At 45.5% G+C, this 26046-nt stretch overlaps 1 protein-coding gene across 3 annotated transcripts in view; it reads right to left on the reverse strand.

Moving 5' to 3' along the window:
• The window catches only part of epas1b (endothelial PAS domain protein 1b), a 641397-nt gene that overhangs the window by 49030 nt on the left and 566321 nt on the right, over nt 1-26046 (reverse strand). For all 3 annotated transcript variants that reach the window (XM_084320767.1, XM_084320766.1, XM_084320765.1), the window contains 2 exons: nt 14460-14556; nt 13441-13534 (listed from right to left, as the gene is read on the reverse strand). In XM_084320767.1, coding sequence (XP_084176893.1) covers nt 13441-13534; nt 14460-14556 — 191 coding nt within the window. The remainder of the gene's footprint in view (nt 1-13440; nt 13535-14459; nt 14557-26046) is intronic.

Genomic DNA, 26046 nt, shown 5'->3' on the forward strand with positions numbered 1-26046 from the left:
TAGACACTAAAACACATTGATACGAACTCTATTACTATAATACAATGCTAGAGACTGAAAAATGACATTTATAGTACATGTCACCTTTAAAGAAGGCTAGATGCCGCAGAGGCCGAGAGGGAAGACGGAACACTGGAGTGGCAGGAGAGTCCAGGCTGACGAGAGGTCCTGTCAACCAATACGGGTATGTGTAGGGGTGGCAAAAATATAGATATTACCGTATTATACAGTGAAGGTTTTGAAGGTTACAGTAATAATAATACCTAGCATTTACATAGCTCTTTTCAGGACACCCAGTGCTTTACAATGGTCTTCTCATTCACACACTGAGAAGCGGCGAACAAACAGCACCAGTGTCCTCTCCATTCACACTCTCACACTAATAGTGATCAGTAACCATGCAAGGCGCTGACACAACCCATTGGGAGCTATTAGGGGTTAAAGGGGGCACTGGCATGCTAGACTAACTTAGGTTATTTGGATTGAATGTTTAAATTATGTGTAGATTTTGTAAAATATAATTTCCCCAATGGTATTGAGTTAACCTATGATTCCTATCCCTAGGTGTGTGAGGTGGGGCCCAGCAGACTTACCAGAGGGGGAGACCGAGGCAACGTTGGGGGCTTTGAAAAGGGATGTGCGGAAACCTACTCATCTACTTTACTTTTGGTGAATTGACACCTGAATAAACATCCCACATTAAGCAAAAAGGCCACCTTAATATTCAGAATGAGTAATGATGAGAGAGCATGCCATTAATGGTTTGCCACTCAATTTCCCAGAGTTGGGGACATCGAATCTAATTGTTGTTACTTGGGTACTCAATACATGTATTTGTATGTATGTACACAGAGGAAGGGATGGGTGGGGCAGAGAGAGCAGAACCTCTGATGGAGAGGACCTACATCATCCTGCGGTGGTACTTGAACAGAACGCCTGCACCAGCGATGTTGGAGGTCAAAGAGGAATGGCCTTTTCTCTTCTCTCAGACGGGGCTTTTCTCCCACTTTGGCCTCCTGACAGACACCAACGCCCTTCAAAAGATCCAAGATGCCCTGGGTCAGAGAGGACGGACCATCCTGCAATTCTGCCAGAAACTGGACAACCCGAAGATCATGGAAGTTCTGCCCAGATATGATCCAGAGGCTCCGGAGAAGGCTGCCTGCATCCTCCTGCTCCTTATGGTGTACTTCAAAGAGCCTACAGAGAAACTGATGCTCGAAGTTGATGTACGTTTTATTTATTTATTTAAATATTTAAAATGCTAAACGAGTGATTACATTAGGGGCGACTGAAGCTCAGTTGGTAGAGCTGGTCGTTCATCGACCGTACGGTTGGTGGTTCGAATCCTGGCTCTGACGGTCCGCATGTCGGAAGTGTCCTTGAGCAAGACACTTAACCCCCAAGTTGCTCCAAATAGGCCGAGCTGATGTGTGGTGAGCTGTAGTGCGCATTTTAGCTGTTGCCTTAGCATCACCCAGGCGGGGGCTACACATTGGTTGGTGAACGTCCATTTGTAAGTGCTTTGGGTGTCTTGAAAAGCGCTATATAAATGCAAGTGATATTATTAGACCATTTATTACGTTCTGATTTACCTTTGACCAATGAACTATCTTCATCCTTTCATGTTAAATCTATGCTATTGTGTGTTACTTTGTTACAGACCTGTGCCACTGCTGCTGATGTAGTGAATACTGCAGCACTCCCAAGCACCCCCTGCTTGATAATTCAAGGTAATGTAATGTTCAGGATGTGACGACATGTTCAGATTCTCCTATCTGCAATTGATTTGTCCTGTTTATACAGGATTTCCTGCTTTCTGACCTAGTTGGCTAGACTTCACTGCTGTTTTTATTCTTGTTATATAATTTATTTTAGGACAATCCCTGTTCTGCTCCACTATCAATGAGGTATAGGTTACTGAAAAAAAGCTTATGTGTGAAAAAAATCTGTGAAAATGCCTACACCTGCGCATGTAAGGAAAGCCTACCCATCTGGGTAACTTCTGCTATGTACAACTACTATGAGTGTTATTAGGATATATTTTAGGCCTGTACCTGACTAAGGATTTGTATAGTCGACTTTGATTGGCCGAACTTGCCGATAGTCGACTGGTAGTCGACTACCTCCATGAATGAAACAAAATTTAAATAAATTATAATAATAATATATATATTTTTTTAATAAATGTTTGGGGGGGGGGGGGGGGGGGGGGGTCATTTCATTTGGGCTGTGGGGTGCTTAATGTTTGGTATACATTTGTGGTCTATTCTATCCAGTTCTAATTTGATCTGTTATTCAGTTATATTCTATTCAGTTTATAAAATATTGATGTAAGCTAACAGAATGATTAGATTTGGTAGCAATTTATTGAAAGTCAGCAGACTTTGTGATAAAGAAAGATATCTGGGTTTATGTGAAGGGGGTTGGCCTATTAAGCCAAACCCCTATTTTTCAAATGCAAGCTTAGCAGGCCTGGGATTGGAGGAAAGAATTTGGTGATGTCATTCTGATGACATCACAAGATTATGCAGGTCTGGCTATAAGATCTGGGTATGATGGGGGAGAGGGACTCTGAAAAACCCAACCGACACGACAAGACCTCCTCTACCATCTCATCCACAAAAGCAAGGCGGGCAAAAACAAAGGAACTTTTTGGAGGGAAAACCAACTGCTTTGTTATCAGCACAGAACAAGACTTTCAACAACTTATCAACTAGCATCCCATTAGCCTAGTTTGATTAATTACGGCATAGTGTTTTTGATCACAACTATAGCATTCTTATTGTAATTTGTATACACTCTTAAACTTTGATTAAACAGCTGTTATATAACCTTTTTCCTCCTAATTCCTTCTGCCTGCATCGCTGGAAGATAGAAGTGATTCCCAGAGCTTTAAAGATATTGAAACAACGCAGAGTACTAAAGCAACCCGGTTCTGAACAGAGCAGAACCGAAATAGCTTGGGGAATCCACTTCATTTGGTGCCGTTTGACCCGTGAACAAGTGGCGGCCCTGGACGAGATTTTTTTTCCCTTCACTCATCAACCTCATCGGCGGACGACGGAGGACACAACTGCGTGAGCTTCGTTCCTGTGAGAGAGGTGAGTGTTGAGGAAGAATGGGCTGCTCAGTTCGAACAACAAGGGGTTGGGGAAAGAAACTAAAGACTTAACCTCATGTAAACATGAAGTAGTAAATAATTGAATTGAGTGTTCTGGATGGAGGGACAGCTATGTGTAATAGGGTACGGGGAATAGTTCTATGGGACGAACTGAAGTACAGAGAATATGGGAAGAGTTCAAGTCAGTTATGGTGGAGGGAGCGACACCGCCAAGACTGGTTCGCGAGACAGGTTATTGAGCGTCGTATTGCGACTGGCTACGGTTTTTCTGGCCAGGAAACCACAGTAGTCCTGTGTGCGTGCGATAGTGTGCGCTGCTCGAGGGATTACCAGAACCCTAGAAGGTGATACTCGAGTCAGGGAGCGCAGTTATTAAAGAATGATTTGGGTGTTCTGACTGGAGGGGGCAGCTCTATGTAAAATTGGGTGCGGGGAATAGTTCTACAATGGAGCTGAAGCACAGAGAATATGGGAAGAGAACGGAGCGCTGTTACCATTCAGGACATGCGAGTTGAGTGTGGTGAGCATGTGGAGAACCTTCGGAACCAGGGGGAGGCGTGTGTGGTTACAGAAGTACGGGGAATAGTTCTACGGAGGAACTGAAGTACACTCCTATACGTGGCTTTTTGATAGAAGCGGGGTCTGGTTCGTGCTCAAAGTTAAACCAAGGTACGTGTGCGGCAGACTGTAAGAGTCTAGTTTAACTTTGTGCACAGCAGGCGTGTTAATTAGACTGCGTTAGGCTGTAACAAAAAATAGTACTTAATGAAAAGTCGATTAAAAAGCTATAGGAAACGATATGGTAAACTTAAACACTGTCTATAGTACGGAGGGTAAATATGCCCGGTGGTTGTTGACGAGATGTGGAAATCTACCGCGCGCGTCAGGGACTATAATAATAATGTTGCAGCTATGGTTAGACATTTGTTTGTGTTAAGTACTTAATGAAACAATTCGGACTGATAGGTACTTAGTGGAAATTCAACAAAAGACATGGTGAGCTTAAACATGCAGTATGAAAGTGTGTGCGATAACGTTTAGTCTAGTGTTTACTAGTCGCGCTGCTGTGCGACGTTCGAGAGACTAGAGAGAGAGTAATGTGCGTGAATGCTGATTTTGTATTTTTTATTTGTGGTTAGGAAGCGTGTATGAATGTATGGTTGGCAAATGGCTATGGTTAGGAATGATTGGTGGTACGTGTGAGAGTATAGTTGTATTATTATGTAATTTAAGTCACCGGTTGGCCGTGGGGAAATGTAAGGATAACGCCGGTTTTCCGGGGCCCGTGGAACGCAGCAGCAGTTAGCTGCTGTAGTAGCCTCTGAGGCGACCGGAGGATACGGCGGACAAATAGACATAGGTTCAAATGTATAAGGTCGATCGATAGTGTCTTGAGATTACGGGGATGTGTAAGGCACTTAAAAGTTTTCATATTCGTGGCGGATAAAATAGATGTATAATGTTTAAGGTGATTGGGATTATATGTTGCGGGGACCCGGAAGTCGTTCTAAGCTCGCCGGTGGTGACGACAGAGGGGTCAAACTAGAGTTTTGCGGCGGCCTGAGGGCTGTTATGTTTTTATATTTCTATTTAGATCACTACACTGGCGTTTTGAGGGAATTAGGATTCTGTTGTGGGGAATGTGGTGTTATATTAACATTGCGAGGTGTCGGCCCGCGCGGCGGAACGGGTCGTTGGGTCGTTGGGAAACGTTTTTATGGGATCATGGGTGAAGCTAAGCTAATGCTACCTAGCCGCGCTAACGGCTAAAATGGTCGCCGGTTGTGACGTCGTAAGGGTGCGCGGTCTGACGGCCCGCGACGTGGCTAACGAAGCTAAGCTAACTGTGCATGGCATGACGGGGCTCTCGGGATGTCTCGCGAGGGGGCGTCCATCTTAGCAGGGGCGCCGGCGTCCATCTTGGGAGGGCACCAAGCGTCCATTGTTAAGGGGAGGGTGGAGTTTATTTAGGAATACGATAGGGGGCGGAAGAGGGCAGGATGAATATTTTTGGATTCTGCTCACAGAACGTTTTCATTAGGGGGTTAGTGTGCTGGTAAAGTGAGGTTGGATTGTTGTGTTTTAATCTGGCGGTGGATTGTGGGGCCTTGGCCCCCCCTCCCCCTCGTACACTCTCTCTCACCCTCCCCCCCCCTCCCTCTCTCTCTTTCCTTCTCTCACCCTCCCCCCTCTCCCTCTCTCTTTCTTTCTCTCCCCCCCCCCCTCCCTCTCTCTCTTTCCTTCTCTCACCCTCCCCCCTCTCCCTCTCTCTCTTTCTTTCTCTCTCCCCCCCCCTCCCTCTCTCTCTTTCCTTCTCTCACCCTCCCCCCTCTCCCTCTCTCTCTTTCTTTCTCTCTCTCCCCCCCCCCTCCCTCTCTCTCTTTCCTTCTCTCACCCTCCCCCCTCTCCCTCTCTCTCTTTCTTTCTCTCTCTCCCCCCCCCACCCCTCTCCTTCTTTCCTTCTCTTCCCCCTCTCTCACTCGCTTTCCTTCTCTCGCCCTTCCCCCTATCCCTCTCTCTCTTTCCTTCTCTCGCCCTCCCCCCTCACCCTCTCTTTCTTTCCTTCTCTCTCTCCTCCCTCCCTCCCTCTCCCTTTCGCCTCTCTCCCTCTCACCTTCCCCCCCTCTCTCCCTCTCCCTTTCACCTCCCCCCTCTCTCCCTCTCACCTCCCCTCCCTCTCTCTCTCTTTCTCTTTCACCCCCCCTCTCTTTCTTTCCCTCTCCTCCCTCCCTCTCCCTTTTCGCCTCTCTCCCTCTCCCTCTCACCTCCCCTCCCTCTCTCTCTCTTTCTCTTTCACCCCCCCCTCTCTTTCTTTCCTTCTCTCACCCTCCTCCCTCCCTCTCCCTTTCACCTCCCCCCTCTCTCCCTCTCCCTCTCACCTCCCCCCCTCTTTCCCTCTCCCTCCCTCTCTCCCTCTCTCTCTCTTACCCCCCCCCTCTCACTCCCTCCCCCTCACTCCCCTCATTCCCACACCGCCTCTCTTCCATATATTTCCCCCCCCCCCTCGGCCCCCCGAAACGCTCTCTCTTTCTCTCCTAGTTTGGGCCTGTATATAAGTATGTTTTTTTTTTTATGAGTTTCAAACGCGGTGTAGTGCTAGGTATATTGTTTATTGCTGTTTACTGTAGGGTTCAAAGGCGGTAGGTTGAGTTTGGGACTTATTGAGCGGGTGTTGTTGTTCCATATTCAGTTTTATTGTTGTTTTTAGGGAATTTCTAGTGCTGGCAGTGGTATTGGCTGGCGTTGGCGCTACGCTTTGGTCGACAAGGCGCTCGTACTTCTTTCCTTGCATTTGGACAAGCTCCATCGCAGGGGGCTCCGTGTCGGTATTTTTGTGTGGCGTTCATGTTGGTGGGCCGTAAGTCGGAGCATAATTACTCTGCTCGGCTGCGCCTGCGATGGGGGTGTGGGTAGACAGTTCGTCGTGGCTCACTGTCTGCCTCCACGCTTTGACGGGGATGCGCTATGTGTGCGTCTCGTCGATGCTCGCTGCCACACTGCGCACATTTTTCATTTTAACAGGGGTACGGGGACTGCTAAACGTCGTGGCGGGGGTGGGCTCGCTGTCTGCCACCGTGCGTTAACGGGGGTGCGCTATACGTGCACTCGTCAAAGGCTCGCTGCCACACTACGCGCATCGGATTATATTGTGTGTGGGTATTTGGGTGACTGTGGTTACGGTGGTTGTGAGTGGTGTGATCTTTGAATATCCTTGGGTAGGAGGCCCGGGGTTTTGCGTTCCAGGTTGCAAACTGGGGGTGATGCCGTGGGCCACAGGACGAGTTGACCAGTGGGATGTCATTGGTCGGCAGGGTTTTCAATGTGGGGATGGTGTCGGCGGCCTGTGGTTATGAACGGGTTGTGTGACACTGTTCTAAATGCACGGGGACTTCAGTGACGTGAGACACTGAAAATTGATTTCTGTTCTCGTGAGAAGCGCGTTTTAACACCTAAGGGGTTAGGTGTTACGGGGGAAATATAGTAACTGTGTGAGAGATTATGAATGGAAAATATGTATGTTACTGATATGTATAAATGTAATATGAGCGAAATACATACTAGGCTTTCACGGACAGAAATAAATATAGTTACACATACACATAGTCATTTGCAAAGAACAATTAGAGTAAAAGTGAGATTATGCACCTAAATTACCATGTCCAATGCAGATGTTTAGAAATGATAGGCTGTAAATAACAAATTTCTGATTGACCAATAGAAGGAGGAGGCTGGTGCAAAATAAGTTCCCCGGAGTTGTAATAAGGAGGATCAGGACAACAGGATTGAGAGTCTGGTTTTCCAATGGAGACAACTGGAAAAAGATTAAGGCTGTGTCATTGATAAATCAAAAACGAAAATTGCACAAATGCTCTCAAGTGATCTTAGTATAGGAGATGCCCGACATTCCATGCTTAAAGACAAATGATGGATTGTGAATGGGAAATGTCACTGATAATTAAGTGTATTTTTTGCTTCTCTCTTCACAGCTGCTCCAGGACGGATGGCCAGCGCTGACAATTCCGAACCCCAACAGGGAAATCAAAGAGACTGTTGACAGTCAGGGGGTATAGTATCACAAGAGCGAGTTATCAATTCCTGTTTACACCAATATAGAAGTGTGAGTGAAATTAACTCAAGGTTGGTAAAAATTGTTTGAATACAGATAAACTTGCTTTCCAAACGGTGACGTTACGAGTGTTTGAAGAAAGGTGAGAATGGAAAATACACAGATAGGAGCAACCGGAGGGTTAGATGCACTGACCATAGAAAGGGTAGACAATCTGTCTATTTCAACGATTGGACATGTCACAATAAAAGTGACGAAAAGATGGCCAAAGATATTCAGGCCATTACAGAACCTTGTAGTTAAAGGAGGCCGGTATAGAATGCGTACCCAAATCAAGATAATGCCGATAACCTCTGCAGACATTACATTGACCGAATTGGACGTTAACTTGATTGACTGGAATGTGATCGACTCCCCTCTAGTGTCCAGTGTGACGGAGGGACTGGAAATAATGTCTTTTACTCCGCCACAGGGAGTCGTTGCAGCGAGCGACCCAGAGACAACTGTATTACCCGAGTCGATCCACGCTGAAGTGTCCGTTGCAGATGACTGCCAGTTAAAGACGTGCCTCCCTCTCGAACAACAGCTAGCCGAGGCTAGACAGGTAGTGGAATATCTCCAAGGCCTAATCCAGTCCACACAGCCCGGAGGGGAGACAGGTTCCAATGGAGAACCAGATGGCCAGAGACGGGCCCAGTTGGGGCCACAAGGGGGTCCTGCGCCGGAACAACAACAAACCCCAATAGGACCACCCACAAGGTGGCACCCACGAGGAAGAGGTGGAGGCAGAGGCAGGAATCCGAATGGATTCCCGGTGCGGAAGGTGGTGTGTTGGGCGTGTGGGGAGACTGGTCATATCGCACGGGAATGTGGCCTGGGGCACTATCTATCCACAGCAGGAGGTCCTCAAGGGGGGAACAGAGGAGGTGGACGTGGGCAAAATCAAGGTCGGTATCAAGTACACTGTCCACAGCCCGCAAACTCCCCCTGTCCAGGACCCCCGCGGCACCAAGGCCAAGATGAGAGGCGGAGCCCAGCAATGGGGAGTCAAGCCGCCAGCACTGAGATGGGGAAAGAGGCGGCGCCTTATAAGACAACAGGGCGTGTTTGTACAGAAACAGGTGGCGGGCCCCTCCCAACAACGGGCCCCTCTCAAGGAACTGTGACTGGACCAGATAGGTACGTGGCTTTCTCCTCCGAACAGGCTCCAGGGAACCATGGCGATGATGGCATACCACCAGGACATGTTCTGGGCCCGATGACCCCAGGGTCATCCGGTCACAGGCGGCTGACCCACCGGGTCCCACAACCCGGGGGAGGCCGCCAGTGTTGTTGGATCTGTGGAGTGAAAGGTCATTTTCAAAGGTCATGTCTGCAGAGGCCACCGGCAGAATAAAAATATATGCAACTGACTAGGGTAAAGGTGGGATATATTGAATGATAAAATATGCTCCTAATTAGATTAGAATAAAAATAGAATAAAAAATAAATAGAGGTGTTAGGTGATTAGATTATGAATGAAAGTTACTAAAAACGGATGTATGAGTGACTGACAAATGCATGAACTAATCAGACTAACAAGAGGATCAAATTATGTTAAACAGTTAATATTAGGTATTCAATATTAGACAGTGTGATGAGGGGACACTGCGGAAGCTAGTGGTCAGTAAGTTATCCATGCTTGGTCAACATTCAGATTGGTCAAGGGGTGGACTGCAGGATTAAGGAATTAAAAAGACCCATAGTTGTTTCTAGTTTTTTATGGTATTGATAGAAGCGTATTAACAGTTATGAGCAATAGATATAGGTGTTTATTTACTTTTATTTTTACTTCTCTTTTCTAGTGTGTTACGAGCAATTCCTGACTTAGGCCGGGAGCGTTCATTTTGTTTATTCATTTGATTTCCCTTTTTGTTTCTTAGTTAATACGGGGGTGCATAAGCCTCTAGATGATAGGTTAAAAATGAGCTCAGAAGAAAAAAGAAAAAGCTCACAAGTTTGGTTTATTTTTTCATTTATTGGTTTGGCATGGTTTTTCTTTGTGTTTTGTTTTCTGTTTTCTTTCTTTCTGTATATTTTTTCTTAGGGTACCTGGCAAGCTGGGAGTGATCTCGACACATCAGGACAGGGTAGTATATGTCTGTGAAATGGACTGGGAACAAAGTGAAGGAACATGAGCTAGTTATGGATTTTTGTTCTCCGCCCATTGAATACCCGGTTTTAGGGGCTGGGGGTGTGTCGTGATTGGTGAAAGTGTTGGGAAGCATGATTCTCTGTACATTGATGAAGCTCAATAGGTTTGGTCGCTATTGGCCAAATTAGTCTTGTGTAGGGTGTGAACATGTGCAATTGATAATTGGCTTGTGGTGTGGAAGATGTGTGTTTAAGGCGGACTGTGATTTGTTGCCATACACACAGGATTACTGGGAGAGTGGATGTGTCAGTGCTGACCGTCCGGTCCGGGTGCAGCTGTCGAAAGGACGAAGGTAACGATGTTTGAATGTGTATTCCACATCGAGAGGTGGAGGAGTATACTGTTTTGACAGCATAATATAATGAGAGCCATGTGCATTTTTCAGAATTTTGAAATTTTATGATCTAGAAGCCATGAAATATATAGATAAATGATTTGGAAAAGGAAGTTGTCAAAGCTCAGACCAGTAAAGAGAGTCTGAGGGAGGAAAAGTATGGATTCTCAATCAATTGTTGTGGTAAGAAGTGACCTGCACTGTCCCCCGAAGCGATATATATTCACTGCAGGATACGGATGGGAGATTGGGGAGACAACAGTCATCAGAGTGTGGTACAAGGAAGACAAGGACTCCATCGGCACTGTTGATCCAGGACACTGGCTAGTGTCTACCCAGCGGCTCCATGGGGAGCCACAACACTGCGGGGAACCAGGGGACGCCTACCTCTAGGACCGGGAGAGGTTCGGCCAACGCAGTGACCGAGTCTTGAGGCTTCAGAGGGAAACGACAGGCAACCAACGAGGAGACAGGCGGCTAGGCCTCAGCAACAACTCCGGCTGTCAACAGAAGCAAGGCCTCAACCATTGACCAGGGAGTCAACCAGCGAAAGGGTCGAGCAGCCAGCGACGACCTCCCCACCGCTGTGACAGCAATAGAAGATACAGCAGGGGGCTCTACCCCCAAATAGAGGTCAACACGAGTCAAGATGTGCTCGACAGAAGATGGAGTGTGATGAGAAAGGCAATTTGCTTTCTAAATTCCACCTCCCAGAATGGGGAGTTGCACCCAGCAGTCGTGATACTGCACCAGCTCTGAGCAATAAAGAGGAGGCCGGGTCAAATCTAGAAAACATAGACCCCCCTCCTCAATGCTCCAAGTCAGAATTTGACAACTCACAGTTGAAACCAATGGAAATTGATCTTGGTACGAGAACAGGTTGTTAAAGACTGTGCACACGATCACAAAAAACTGAAATTGCTAATTTGAATTTTAGGATCTGAGTGTGGCAAACCATATATATGTTATCCTAATATGATTTAAAATATCTTAAGTATTATCTAGATAGTAGTGTGTAGAGATTGATATCTATGTTTGACATATTAAGGATAGGTAAACTATCCAAGTGGGGAACTGTGGTAAATTCCCAACATAGATCTAATCAAACTGTTGTGTAAAAGTCTTAAAGAAACAGTCAAAGTGGAACAACAATCAAACTAAGGTATTATATTTAGAGATAACAGCTGCCTGAGTAAGTCAACGCAAGAATCCTCCCAATAGGTTGTGTCCCGGGCCACTTAAAATAGCCGGCTGTAAAAGCTAAAATAAACTGTTTGAACAAGCCAATCTTCTTCCCCTTTCGGGAGTGATTGAACAATAGAACCACCTGGTTCCTAGGGTGGGACAGGAAGGATTTCAGATAAGTCCTAGCGAACACAATGAGGTGATGAGGTTAAAAGGGTCAAAGCGCCCATGAAGTGTTATCAGCTGTTTTACGGCCTGGGGGACACAAGGACATGCAACTCTGAGTAGTAACTTATGTGTGTTTACTGAGGTAGAATGTTTATCATCAATGTGAGACTATTAGGCAGGACGCTTTAGTTACCCATACACACATAACACATACACACCCACATAGACACACACACACACATAGACACACACACACACACACACACACATTCACATACACACACACACACACAGACACACACACACACACATAGACACACACACACACACACACACACACACACACACAGACACATAGACACACACAGACACACATATATATATATACACACACACAGATCAGAGATATGAGCATTTTGTATTGATCTGAACTACAGTTTGCAGAAATTCAATGTCTACAATTAGTCAATGTGTCCGTGCTGTTTTCATTTATGTTCAATTTGATTAATTGATTGTTCTATCCTCTTCATCTATGCTAATCAGTTTTATTCTGGTCTATTCTATTCAGTTCTATTCTGATCTATGGTATAAATTTGTGGTCTATTCTATCCAGTTCTAATTTGATCTGTTATTCAGTTATATTCTATTCAGTTTATAAAATATTGATGTAAGCTAACAGAATGATTAGATTTGGTAGCAATTTATTGAAAGTCAGCAGACTTTGTGATAAAGAAAGATATCTAGGTTTATGTGAAGGGGGTTGGCCTATTAAGCCAAACCCCTATTTTTCAAATGCAAGCTTAGCAGGCCTGGGATTGGAGGAAAGAATTTGGTGATGTCATTCTGATGACATCACAAGATTATGCAGGTCTGGCTATAAGATCTGGGTGTGATGGGGGAGAGGGACTCTGAAAAACCCAACCGACACGACAAGACCTCCTCTACCATCTCATCCACAAAAGCAAGGCGGGCAAAAACAAAGGAACTTTTTGGAGGGAAAACCAACTGCTTTGTTATCAGCACATAACAAAGACTTTCAACAACTTATCAACTAGCATTCTCATTAGCCTAGTTTTGATTAATTACGGCATAGTGTTTTTGATCACAACTATAGCATTCTTATTGTAATTTGTATACACTCTTAAACTTTGATTAAACAGCTGTTATATAACCTTTTTCCTCCTAATTCCTTCTGCCTGCATCGCTGGAAGATAGAAGTGATTCCCAGAGCTTTAAAGATATTGAAACAACGCAGAGTACTAAAGCAACCCGGTTCTGAACAGAGCAGAACCGAAATAGCTTGGGGAATCCACTTCAACAGCCCTAGTATCTACACAACCTTCTGTTTAATCATCTTCCCTTTATTCATTTGCTTAGATTTTTCAGGTCTGGTAAATTTTAGCATGGTGTTATTTACAGTCAAAGAAAAAAGAAAATAAAGAAATTTAATTGATATTCTCATTTGGTTCATTACAATTTACTCAATCAGATTCAGAATTCAGAATTCAGAATCAGATACCAAGAACATGCAAATGGACCATTTAAAAAATAAGTCTATAAATGTTTATTCTACGTTCTTATGGAATGAAGAGATTTTTTTTTTAAATATAAAAAAAAAAAAAAAATTTATTATGAATTTTTCGTTAATTTTCATAACGCGATAATTTGCTGTGTAGTTAATTAATCTAATTAACGCAATAAACTGACAGCCCTATATAAAATACTTGTTACTGGCCAATTAAAAAAAAAATTAGAATTCAGGTCCTTGGCCTGCTGTCTTTTAGGTCCTAATGCCTTCCACTGCAGCAGCAACAACAACAACAAAAAGCGCCAGTCCCACTTAGAGATACATAAACACTATACTGTACCTGCCAGTGATCCTGTGCTGAGAGAACGGTCCATGATGCCACAGCTGTCACTCCGCATCCTCTTCCACATCATGCCAGGTGATTTACGATCAGCCTGACACGCGCACACACACACACACACACACACACACACACACACACACACGCACACACACACACACACACACACACACACACACACACACACTGACTAGCTGTCCTTCTAAAGCATGGACTGCATATAATGTGCTTTGAAGAAGACAGACGCTCTAATATAATCTCTAGCAACAGAAACGCAGATGTGTGTGAGAGGTCCTGGTTGGACTGTGTGTGAGAGGTCCTGGTTGAAGGGGACTGTGTGTGAGATGTCCTGGTTGGACTGTGTGTGAGATGTCCTGGTTGGACTGTGTGTGAGATGTCCTGGTTGGACTGTGTGTGATATGTCCTGGTTGGACTGTGTGTGATATGTCCTGGTTGGACTGTGTGTGAGATGTCCTGGTTGGACTGTGTGTGAGATGTCTTGGTTGGACTGTGTGTGAGATGTCCTGGTTGGACTGTGTGTGAGATGTCCCGGTTGGACTGTGTGTGAGATGTCCTGGTTGGACTGTGTGTGAGATGTCCTGGTTGAAGGGGACTGTGTGTGAGATGTCCTGGTTGGACTGTGTGTGAGATGTCCTGGTTGGACTGTGTGTGAGATGTCCTGGTTGGACTGTGTGTGAGATGTCCTGGTTGGACTGTGTGTGAGATGTCCTGGTTGAAGGGGACTGTGTGTGAGATGTCCTGGTTGGACTGTGTGTGAGATGTCCTGGATGAAGGGGACTGTGTGTGACATGTCCTGGGGGACTGTGTCTGAGATGTCCTGGTTGGACTGTGTGTGAGATGTCCTGGTTGTAACTGTGTGTGAGATGTCCTGGCTGAAGGGGGCTGTGTGTGAGATGTCCTGGTTGGACTGTGTGTGAGATGTCCTGGTTGTAACTGTGTGTGAGATGTCCTGGCTGAAGGGGGCTGTGTGTGAGATGTCCTGGCTGAAGGGGACTCACCACAGCCATGTCAATGAAGGAGCGTTTGGTGCTGTTTGCCGCGGCCTCTCTGGCTGGACTTCTGTCTCGATACACCTGCACAAAGTTCTCCATGGATCTACACACAAACACACAGTTGCTCAGCTCTCTCAAAACTAAAAATAAATAAATACTAAACTCCAGTATTAGCCTCATGTCTTTTGTGCCTTTCTTGGGGACTAAGAAAGAACAGAAATAACTTTGTTCGTTAGCTCCTCCGGTACTGGAGTGATGATCTCCTTTTCCAGCCCTTTATTGCCATATATATATAGTTTGTGCTCCTTGGTTGGATGGAGGCTGTGATACCTCCCTGATGGTGTCCTGGAGAAACCTCCTCATGACCTGATCCCAGATCTGTTTCCTCCTTGGTGTCCTGGAGAAACCTCCTCACGACCTGATCCCAGATCTGTTTCCTCCTTGGTGTCCTGGAGAAACCTCCTCACGACCTGAACCCAGATCTGTTTCCTCCTTTCCTTTTCCTTTCTGCTCATCCGCTCTCAGTATGTGGAATGCTCTCCCTTAGCCCTTCTTATTTTATGTTCTCTTACTCTTTTACTAGTTATATTTCACATAGCTCTGCTCAGTGTCTATTGCACATGCTTCACGTCAGTACTTGTGCACTGAATAAAAACTCTCAAATGTACCTTTACATACCAACATCTGTCTGGCCACACCCCTATCCGCCACCTATATAAGCAGGGGTGTGACCATACACTCACCTCCTTCTTCACTTTCACCTCAAGGAAGTGCCTGTATACCAATCACTCAAAGTTAGGTTGTTTAGACTGAAGAAAGGAGAACAGCAAAGGAGATACGTTGACGTTATATCTTTATTTTCTCTCTCACTATTTTCGAGAAAATACGGCGATAATGTCTTCGTCACTGGGGTGTCTGGAAGATGATGATCATTCTGACCTCCACCGGCTTTTTCGTATTAGGGTCTCGCGGCACTGGTCTACTCCCCACCTGCAGTCCTCCAAAGCTGCGGCTGGATAGGTATTGAACCTCCGGTTCTACAGCTGGACTGCAGGAGGCACCGGCTGTTTGTGAGACATTGGTTGCCTCTGGGCTGGGTGAGTGATGTTTTGCTATGCGGGCGCCGGTTGTATTGCTAATGCTATGGGGGTTAGCTGCACAATTTTACGAAGGCCGGCCCCAGATTGGGGTCCTCTGTTCGGCCTCTTAGGCGATGGACGGAGGGTCCTGGTTTGAAGCCCATAATGGTCAAACTAGTGGGCCGCGACCGAGATCTGGTTTAAACCCAGGGTTCTCTGGATGAGCGGATGCTTCTCTGTCCCGTGTAGGCCCCATCTTTCAAATGAATGAAAGATTAAACCCTAAGCACGAGGAAAAGTGGGTCTGGATCTTCGTTATCGGAAGTTCCATGCTCAAGTCGGCTGCAGCCCATACAGGAATTGTGCCGACTCCGCTGTATGTCTGTTAAATCACTGTTGAAAACTGTGTTGACATTTCTTTTTCTCTTCTCTCTTAGGATGAGGAGGGACTCAGACGGCGGCCTGTCTGAAGTGTGGCTTATTATGTTCTTGTGTACAGTTCAGGTGATAGCTGCTTAGCTTGCGTGCTAGTTGTGTGGCCTACCTGTTAGCCAGTCAGCTGTTAGCTGCAGCGCTAGCCCGTTGTGTTCACTAGGCTAGGAACGTTAGCTTGTTGCTATCAGTCAGGAGTTGGTTGTTAGCTTAATGCTACACTGTTGAACGTTACTGTGAGAATAACCTTAACACTCTGACTACGACGTCATCTTTGACAGAGGATGTTAGTCGACCCTACACCGGGTGCCCTGCCAGCGAGGACTTCGTCAACATGGAGAACGGGGGCTGGGTGGCGCGTCAGGCATTGCCCTCGTCACCAACGCAGGAGACGCCGGGTTCGACTTCTAAATGTTTTGTAATAACGATGTTTCCAAAACGTATGTTGCTGCAATACATTGAGGATACGACGCGTGTTGTGTGTGAATTGTCTTGTCACTGGTATAGGTTCTCTCTACCTAGAAAATCGGCGTTGTTTTTTACGTGAGTAAAAATGAACTGGTTTAGTTGTGATGAGAACATGTGTGTTCATGTAACGTTAGTAACGTGGTTGAGATCACAACTAAGTGGGTTGTTTACCCTGCAAAGCTATGGTTAGTGACATGTGATCGAGGAGTAAGTCCTTCTCTCAGCCTGTGATGACAAGGAACAGGTAGCGTGTTCACATATTAACAGGGGTACCTGTTCAACCTGGTCGTATCAAGGGTAAGTGTGAAGTGCCACAGAACAAGTGACACTTTTGGACAATGACATCCTGAGTCGTTCCTATATGACCAGTATAAATCTTTAAACTAAACTCTGGAAAGATAGCTCTATGATGGCTCTACTTATAAAAAATGGAACTGAGCCTTTAATGTCTCCATAGAAGGGGCCTGTTGTCTGTGAAAAACTGTGAAAAGGGAGTGAACCTGCGGAATGTGGGCCTCAGGAGAGGAGAGAGACAGAGACAGAGGAGAAAGAGCTGTAAAATGTTAACCCTTTCAGACGGGAAGGGGATTAAAGGTTGCGGGTTGAAAAACAGGGAGTCCTGAATCTATAGAGGGAAATCTTAAAAAACTATATAACAATTAAATGTTTAATGTGTACAGTAAAAGTTTTCATAAATGGCATGCTTATAATTAACTGTCATTAGAGAATAATACTAAAAGAATGATGGGTAAAAACTGTTTTCTGGAGGAGATCTTTTAGGAAGCTTGATAAGAAATCCTAGGGATGGCTTCGTGCCCGGTACCATGTCACGTGATCCCCACAGACAAAGCAGTTGTCTGTTCTGAAGGAATAAGGGACTTTCTGTTACTTAAAAACCACTAGGTAACGAGAAGTAACGTTAGTACCAAGAAGGAGGAGCTCATACGAATTACGTATTGTACTCTGGTTTGCTAAACAAAAATGACATCCCTGTGACTTCACTGTGTTTAGACCAATCGGAAAAATGGTACAATATGGATATAAAAGGGACGGTTGCCCTTTCAAGGCCCAGACTTTTTTGAGAGATGGAGATCCTGCTGCCAGACACGGGGCACAAGCCGTGCAAGATGAGATGTTCTGTTTTCTGCTTATTTTAAACTGAATTGGAAATTTTCCACTTCAGTCTCTTCTTGTAACTAGCTTTTTCTAATAAAAAATACCTCTTTATAAATATCCTTTGTATCCTTTCTTCTGACCAGACGGCCGGACGGCCGGGTAAGCATGAAATGTGTTTTGCCTTGTAACTTCACCCTTTGCGTTTTGATTAAAAAGACGGGTAAGCATGGAGATGTATTTTTGCATTGTAACTTTACCAGTAATAATAATAATAATAATAATAATAATGTGCCTGTAATGTGCCTGATTTATGATGTAAAAAACCTCCTGAGTAAGGCTTTAGCCAGACGGAGTATTAATGATGTAAAAACTTTAGAAGTGGGGCTTTATCCATACGGAGGCCTAAAGAGAAATATGTCAACCACGCGGTAGAAGGAGACATATGATTATGCATTAAGGCAAAATAGAATAAGTGGCTTTATCCCTAGCTCAGGCCTAAAGAGAGAAATATATATCAAGTAATGCCATATAGTGATAATACGTGTACTGTATCATGGGATTATCAAGTAAAGCCATACAGTGATAATATGTGTAAGTGGCTTTATCCCTAGCTATAATGGGATTATCAAGTAAAGCCATATAGTGATAATACGTGTACTGTATCATGGGATTATCAAGTAAAGCCATACAGTGATAATATGTGTAAGTGGCTTTATCCCTAGCTATAATGGGATTATCAAGTAAAGCCATATAGTGATAATACGTGTAACGGATAAGGGAAATGGACCTCATCTGAATAAAGAGAGTCCTTCCCAGTGCAAATAAAATAAAAGATTCCACAACTTCAATCACTCGACCTAAGGTCGATGACTGACGGGGGTCGGAACGGTGCATTTGCTATCTCTTGTCGGTCAGTAACAACAACATTTTGTAGACTCATTTGGTTCTGCATGTCAACCACCTCGCAGGACGCTGTTTGATGTCAAGATGAGCAGACCAATGAGTTATGAAGTTATCGATCTGACCTGAGACCTAGCGTGGGCATTCAACATGGCGTCCCTGGCGATGTGCATTTATACTAACCAAAATAGGTGCTAAACGGCCGAAGAAGACAGGACTACTGTCAAAAGCCTCTGGAGTAAAATTAAATTACAGATTTGGCAAAAATTAAAGTAGAAAGCTCTACTGGCGACTCGAGTGGAAGGCTCTACTCGGGGATATCACAAATGAATAGAAAGCTCTATCTTGGTGATTAAAGCAACGTTTACTCACAACTAAAGGGTAACATAATGTTTATAGAGCTCTGGGGGGAGTTACAAGTGCAACATAATTTCGTGCTTTGCCCACAGGAAGCGAACTGGCCCTACCCAAGACGAGAGCCAACCACCAAAGATACTGTTTGTGAGGAGGGGAGACTGGATGTGAAGCGAAGTCAAAACGACCGTTCACAGAAAGGCGATGGCTCCCTAGCCCAAAGATACTGTTTGTGAGGAGGGGAGACTGGATGTGAAGCGAAGTCAAAACGACCGTTCACAGAAAGGCGATGGCTCCCTAGCCCAAAGATACTGTTTGTGAGGAGGGGAGACTGGATGTGAAGCGAAGTCAAAACGACCGTTCACAGAAAGGCGATGGCTCCCTAGCCCAAAGATACTGTTTGTGAGGAGGGGAGACTGGATGTGAAGCGAAGTCAAAACGACCGTTCACAGAAAGGCGATGGCTCCCTAGCCCAAAGATACTGTTTGTGAGGAGGGGAGACTGGATGTGAAGCGAAGTCAAAACGACCGTTCACAGAAAGGCGATGGCTCCCTAGCCCAAAGATACTGTTTGTGAGGAGGGGAGACTGGATGTGAAGCGAAGTCAAAACGACCGTTCACAGAAAGGCGATGGCTCCCTAGCCCAAAGATACTGTTTGTGAGGAGGGGAGACTGGATGTGAAGCGAAGTCAAAACGACCGTTCACAGAAAGGCGAACTGGATGGCTCCTAGCCCAAAGATACTGTTTGTGAGGAGGGGAGACTGGATGTGAAGCGAAGTCAAAACGACCGTTCACAGAACTGCAAGCTAACTAGCTCACCATCGGCTAACAAGCCAGTGCTAACACCCATGAGCTGGCCCTAGCCAGACGGAAGCTAACTAGCTCGCCATCCGCCAACAAGCCAGGAGTGAACTGAATGCTAACTGGATGGCTACCTAGCCCGAGGCTACGTGACACGAAGCCAGACGGAAGCTAACTAGCTCACCATCGGCTAACAAACCAGTGCTAACATGATGTCTCACAATCATTCCCACATCATAGAGGAGGAATCACCCTCGGATGAGGGATTGGGAGTGTCCATACCCGACCTGGGTCTAGACTACCTAGGAGAACGGGAGGAACACCCAGAGTCCCCTGAAACGTTTGCGGGAAGTGAGGAATTCACAGAACCAAGCAAATCACAATATCCAGAGCTGCCGGCTGTACAGCACGCAGTAATTGACACAGGAGAGAAACCTTACTGCTGTGGCCAGTGTGGAAAGAGCTTCAAGACGAAGCGTCACCTTAAATTACACCACGTGGTACACACAGGAGAGAAACCTTACTGCTGTGACCAGTGTGGAAAGAGCTTCAAGACGAAGCGTCACCTTAAAGGTCACCACTTGGTGCACACACAAGAGAAACCTTACTGCTGTGACCAGTGTGGAAAGAGCTTCAAGACGAAGCGTCACCTTAAACTACACCACGTGGTACACACAGGAGAGAGACCTTACTGCTGTGACCAGTGTGGGAAGACCTTCAAGACAAAGAGAGAGCTTAAAAGTCACCACTTGGTACATACAGGAGAGAAACCTTACTGCTGTGACCAGTGTGGGAAGACCTTCAAGACGAAGAAAGAGCGTAAAGGTCACCACTTGGTGCACACACAAGAGAAACCTTACTGCTGTGATCAGTGTGGAAAGAGCTTCAAGACGAAGCGTCACCTTAAATTACACCACGTGGTACACACAGGAGAAACCTTACTGCTGTGACCAGTGTGGAAAGAGCTTCAAGACGAAGCGTCACCTTAAATGTCACCACTTGGTGCACACACAAGAGAAACCTTACTGCTGTGACCAGTGTGGAAAGAGCTTCAAGACGAAGCGTCACCTTAAACTACACCACGTGGTACACACAGGAGAGAAACCTTACTGCTGTGACCAGTGTGGGAAGACCCTCAAGACCAAGGCAGAGCCTAAACCCCACAGACAGCGGAGACAGCCATGCAGGGTGCCAACCTGCAAAACTGGAACAGTTAAAGGTTATGTGTCTTGCTCAGGGACATTTCGACACACTACCTGGGACAAGCTGGAATCGGACCAGAAACCCTCCGATTGCCAGACGACCGCTCTGCCTCCTGAGACACTGCTTATGCAGGCTGAGAATGCGGTCAAGACGGAAGCGTCAATTAAAGAGCAAGGGTTGAATCATGAAGATTCTCAACGTGAACAATCCATAGATCTAGACCACAGGGAACTGACGGTGGAGGAATCACCACAAAATGAGGAGAGTGATGACGACTGGATGGTTATGTGTGTGGTTATGTCGGACCTGACATTTGAACCCACAAATGGAGACCCTGTTCTGCCACAGGATATTGGAAATGGACAGAACCAAGAAGACGATGTAGTCATTTTTCCTCTTTATGAGGCGCAAGGCTCCACCTCAAAACGAGTATCTCCCTCCACTGACATAGAGGCGTTCAACTCGCTAGACGAGTACCTAAAGGCCAAAAACATCAATTATGAGCACTGTTCCATTTTCTATGGCCCAGAAGAGGAGGATGGCGACATTCAGATGAAGGATCAGAACCCGAGGCCACAGATGACACCTTCAGGTGAAACTGAGTCTGAGCCTGAACAGGATGGGGAGCTAAATACCTCTGAAACTGAACACAGTTCTGATTACTCAACATATTGAGTAATAGCTCAAGAGAAGCTAGCACAAGGAGACGCTAGCTCACCAAAGGGGCTTCAATGGCCCAAATGATGGAAAGAGAAGTAAGGACCCCCGGTCAAGATCCAGGGGATAAGATGGTGGAGAAACTAACCCCCGAGCAGCAAGCAGAGATAAGGGCAACAAAGGGAGAAATTACCTTCTGGGGCCCTGACACATGACACTCAAGCAAGTGCAACCTGCACTTGACGGGAGAAACATGGGGGAGAAACTAACCCCAGAGCAGCAAGCAGAGATGAGGGCAACAAAGGGAGAAATTACCTTCTGGGGCCCTGACACGTGACACTCAAGCAAGTGCAAACTGCACTTGACATACCGCTCATCTGTCAAGAGGAAGAATATGTAGTGTTATTGTCATTTAGGAAGAAACATGACATAGAATACTACATGCATTTTTGTATATATTTTAAGTATAATATGTAAAGATGTCCGTCCTTGCTCTAAACCCAGAGTAAAGTAAAGTGAATTTGTAATCTATTTCATTCAGAAGGGATTTCCTGACAGCAACCATTTGGTAGGTTAGCACCCTACCAACCATATCAGCTGCATGAGATGTACACTCACCAGCGCCTATGGGTAACAAATTGAGACTCTGCAAACTCTCATCAAGCTTAGCACCTTGACGCAGGGGGACAGAGCGAGCATCAGGGTCTCTGTATCCGACGGGCTTATCAGATTTGTGGAGACTTGGAAGCCCTCAGCATACAGGACGCTGTGGTGCTTAGGCGGCCAAGTCACTGGTTTATAGGTCTGTCAAAACGGATTGGAGGTTCCGGGGCTTAGAACATGAGTTCAAGTGAGTTGGGCTGTATACTAATTAAATAGGTATCAACAGCCGAAAGAATATTAACTGAAATAACTGCTGTCAGGTGTCTCTGGAGTAGAATTAGTTACAGATTTGAGTCAACCTTACTCAAGATTGGTCTTATCGGCAGAACTTCTCCAACCAAGACTCTTCCTAATGTTCGAGATCTGGAACACTGGTGACGTAGATGGTCTGCAGAGCGCAGCAGACAGCCAAAAGTAAATTGGTAAAAAATCGATCAGGAACAAGAGAGGGTTGATAAGTAACGACTTGAAGTAGCGGTTACTCATGACTAAAAAGTTACGTAATGTTTTCTTACAGTCAAAAACGTAGAAGGTTCTACTCAAAGAAAGAATCACACTTAAAGTATATTTTTGTGATTACGGTAAAAAGGTTTACTCATGACTTGAAGTAACTAAATGCTTACTTAAAGTCAGAACTTAAGTAGAAAAAACTCTACTTTGTGAATAGCAGGCTGAAATAGCCATTGCGAATAGCAGGCTGAAATAGCCATTGCGAGCAGGCTGAAATAGCCATTGCGAATAGGAGCGAATAGCAGGCTGAAATAGCCATTGCGAGCAGGAGCGAATAGCAGGCTAACTAGCCATTGCTAACAGGACGAGGCTACTCACATGAACAGACAGGTATATGATAACCTTGGACATGCCGGAAGTAAGAGGATGTTGGTATACCTGAGAACTAACAACATTCTCATACCTAAAGCCAAACAAAGAGCGATAACAGTCCGAAAGGCCTGTGAACAATGTGCGCTGGTAAAGGTGCGCTGGTAAAGGGACAAAACCTGAACCAGTGCCACACTCTTAGACGGGGGGGGGGGCTGTCCCCCGGAGTCAGAGGACGACGCAGCGGATGGCAAGAAGGAATATACTGACTCAGGTCAGAAATCGGAACTGGAGGAAGACCGGGATAGGTCAAGCTCCAGAGCATCCTCAGGGTCCTCATCTAGACCTCCCAGACCTCCCAGACCTCCTAGACCTCCCAGACCGGACAGAGAGACATCGGCCTGGACCCAGGTTACAGGGCGACGAGAGTCCTGAATGGACCTGAAAGAGAGAAAAGAAATTAGTCCTCTGTGGACTGTATCTGTGATGTCCTGCGAGGCCTACGGACAGGGTCACATGATAGGTCAAGCTCCAGAGCATCCTCAAGGTCCTCATCTAGACCTCCCAGACCTCCCAGACCTCCCAGACCTCCCAGACCTCCTAGACCTCCCAGACCGGACAGAGAGACATCGGCCTGGACCCAGGTTAGAGGGCGACGAGAGCCCTGAATGGACCTGAAAGAGAGAAAAGAAATGAGTCCTCTGTGGACTGTATCTGTGATGTCCTGCGAGGCCTACGGACAGGGTCACAAGACCAGGCCAACCACACTTCAATAGAGGACTGCTGCTACAATTCTCGGGGACCCGTGGGGGTCGCCCGAGAAGTGACAAATCAACCTACCTCAAACTATGGGAGAGATCCAAGAGGTCAGAGGGGGCGACCCCAAGATGACCAAGATGACCAAGATGACCAAGGTGACCAAGATGACCAAGATGACCAAGATGACCAAGACGACAACAGCCTGGGTGCATCGGCCGGGAACAACAGATGCAAGTCTTCCCGCCGGATACCAAGCAACAACGTGACCCCTATCCTGTCGAGCCGTCCAGCCAGGGAACAACAGATGCAAGTCTTCCCGCCGGCTACCAGAGTAACAAGGTACCGAGATGGCAGAGGGGGTGTGGAGAGTCACAGCCACGTGACCCCACAATCGCCATCTCGTCCCCCAGTACAGACGCTATTAAGACAATGGAAAATGACCGCCCAGGATGACAGAGTGGGTGTGAAGTGCCACAGAACAAGTGACACTTTTGGACAATGACATCCTGAGTCGTTCCTATATGACCAGTATAAATCTTTAAACTAAACTCTGGAAAGATAGCTCTATGATGGCTCTACTTATAAAAAATGGAACTGAGCCTTTAATGTCTCCATAGAAGGGGCCTGTTGTCTGTGAAAAACTGTGAAAAGGGAGTGAACCTGCGGAATGTGGGCCTCAGGAGAGGAGAGAGACAGAGACAGAGGAGAAAGAGCTGTAAAATGTTAACCCTTTCAGACGGGAAGGGGATTAAAGGTTGCGGGTTGAAAAACAGGGAGTCCTGAATCTATAGAGGGAAATCTTAAAAAACTATATAACAATTAAATGTTTAATGTGTACAGTAAAAGTTTTCATAAATGGCATGCTTATAATTAACTGTCATTAGAGAATAATACTAAAAGAATGATGGGTAAAAACTGTTTTCTGGAGGAGATCTTTTAGGAAGCTTGATAAGAAATCCTAGGGATGGCTTCGTGCCCGGTACCATGTCACGTGATCCCCACAGACAAAGCAGTTGTCTGTTCTGAAGGAATAAGGGACTTTCTGTTACTTAAAAACCACTAGGTAACGAGAAGTAACGTTAGTACCAAGAAGGAGGAGCTCATACGAATTACGTATTGTACTCTGGTTTGCTAAACAAAAATGACATCCCTGTGACTTCACTGTGTTTAGACCAATCGGAAAAATGGTACAATATGGATATAAAAGGGACGGTTGCCCTTTCAAGGCCCAGACTTTTTTGAGAGATGGAGATCCTGCTGCCAGACACGGGGCACAAGCCGTGCAAGATGAGATGTTCTGTTTTCTGCTTATTTTAAACTGAATTGGAAATTTTCCACTTCAGTCTCTTCTTGTAACTAGCTTTTTCTAATTAAAAATACCTCTTTATAAATATCCTTTCTTCTGACCAGACGGCCGGACGGCCGGGTAAGCATGAAATGTGTTTTGCCTTGTAACTTCACCCTTTGCGTTTTGATTAAAAAGACGGGTAAGCATGGAGATGTATTTTTGCATTGTAACTTTACCAGTAATAATAATAATAATAATAATGTGCCTGTAATGTGCCTGATTTATGATGTAAAAAACCTCCTGAGTAAGGCTTTAGCCAGACGGAGTATTAATGATGTAAAAACTTTAGAAGTGGGGCTTTATCCATACGGAGGCCTAAAGAGAAATATGTCAACCACGCGGTAGAAGGAGACATATGATTATGCATTAAGGCAAAATAGAATAAGTGGCTTTATCCCTAGCTCAGGCCTAAAGAGAGAAATATATATCAAGTAATGCCATATAGTGATAATACGTGTACTGTATCATGGGATTATCAAGTAAAGCCATACAGTGATAATATGTGTAAGTGGCTTTATCCCTAGCTATAATGGGATTATCAAGTAAAGCCATATAGTGATAATACGTGTACTGTATCATGGGATTATCAAGTAAAGCCATACAGTGATAATATGTGTAAGTGGTTTTATCCCTAGCTATAATGGGATTATCAAGTAAAGCCATATAGTGATAATACGTGTAACGGATAAGGGAAATGGACCTCATCTGAATAAAGAGAGTCCTTCCCAGTGCAAATAAAATAAAAGATTCCGCAACTTCAATCACTCGACCTAAGGTCGATGACTGACGGGGGTCGGAACGGTGCATTCGCTATCTCTTGTCGGTCAGTAGTAACAACAACATTTTGTAGACTCATTTGGTTCTGCATGTCAACCACCTCGCAGGACGCTGTTTGATGTCAAGATGAGCAGACCAATGAGTTATGAAGTTATCGATCTGACCTGAGACCTAGCGTGGGCATTCAACAGTAAGGTAGGAAGGGGTGACCCCCCGG

The sequence above is a fragment of the Notolepis coatsorum genome (assembly GCF_963971535.1).
Source record: "Notolepis coatsorum genome assembly, chromosome: 8".
Classification (NCBI taxonomy): Eukaryota; Metazoa; Chordata; class Actinopteri; order Aulopiformes; family Paralepididae; genus Notolepis; species Notolepis coatsorum.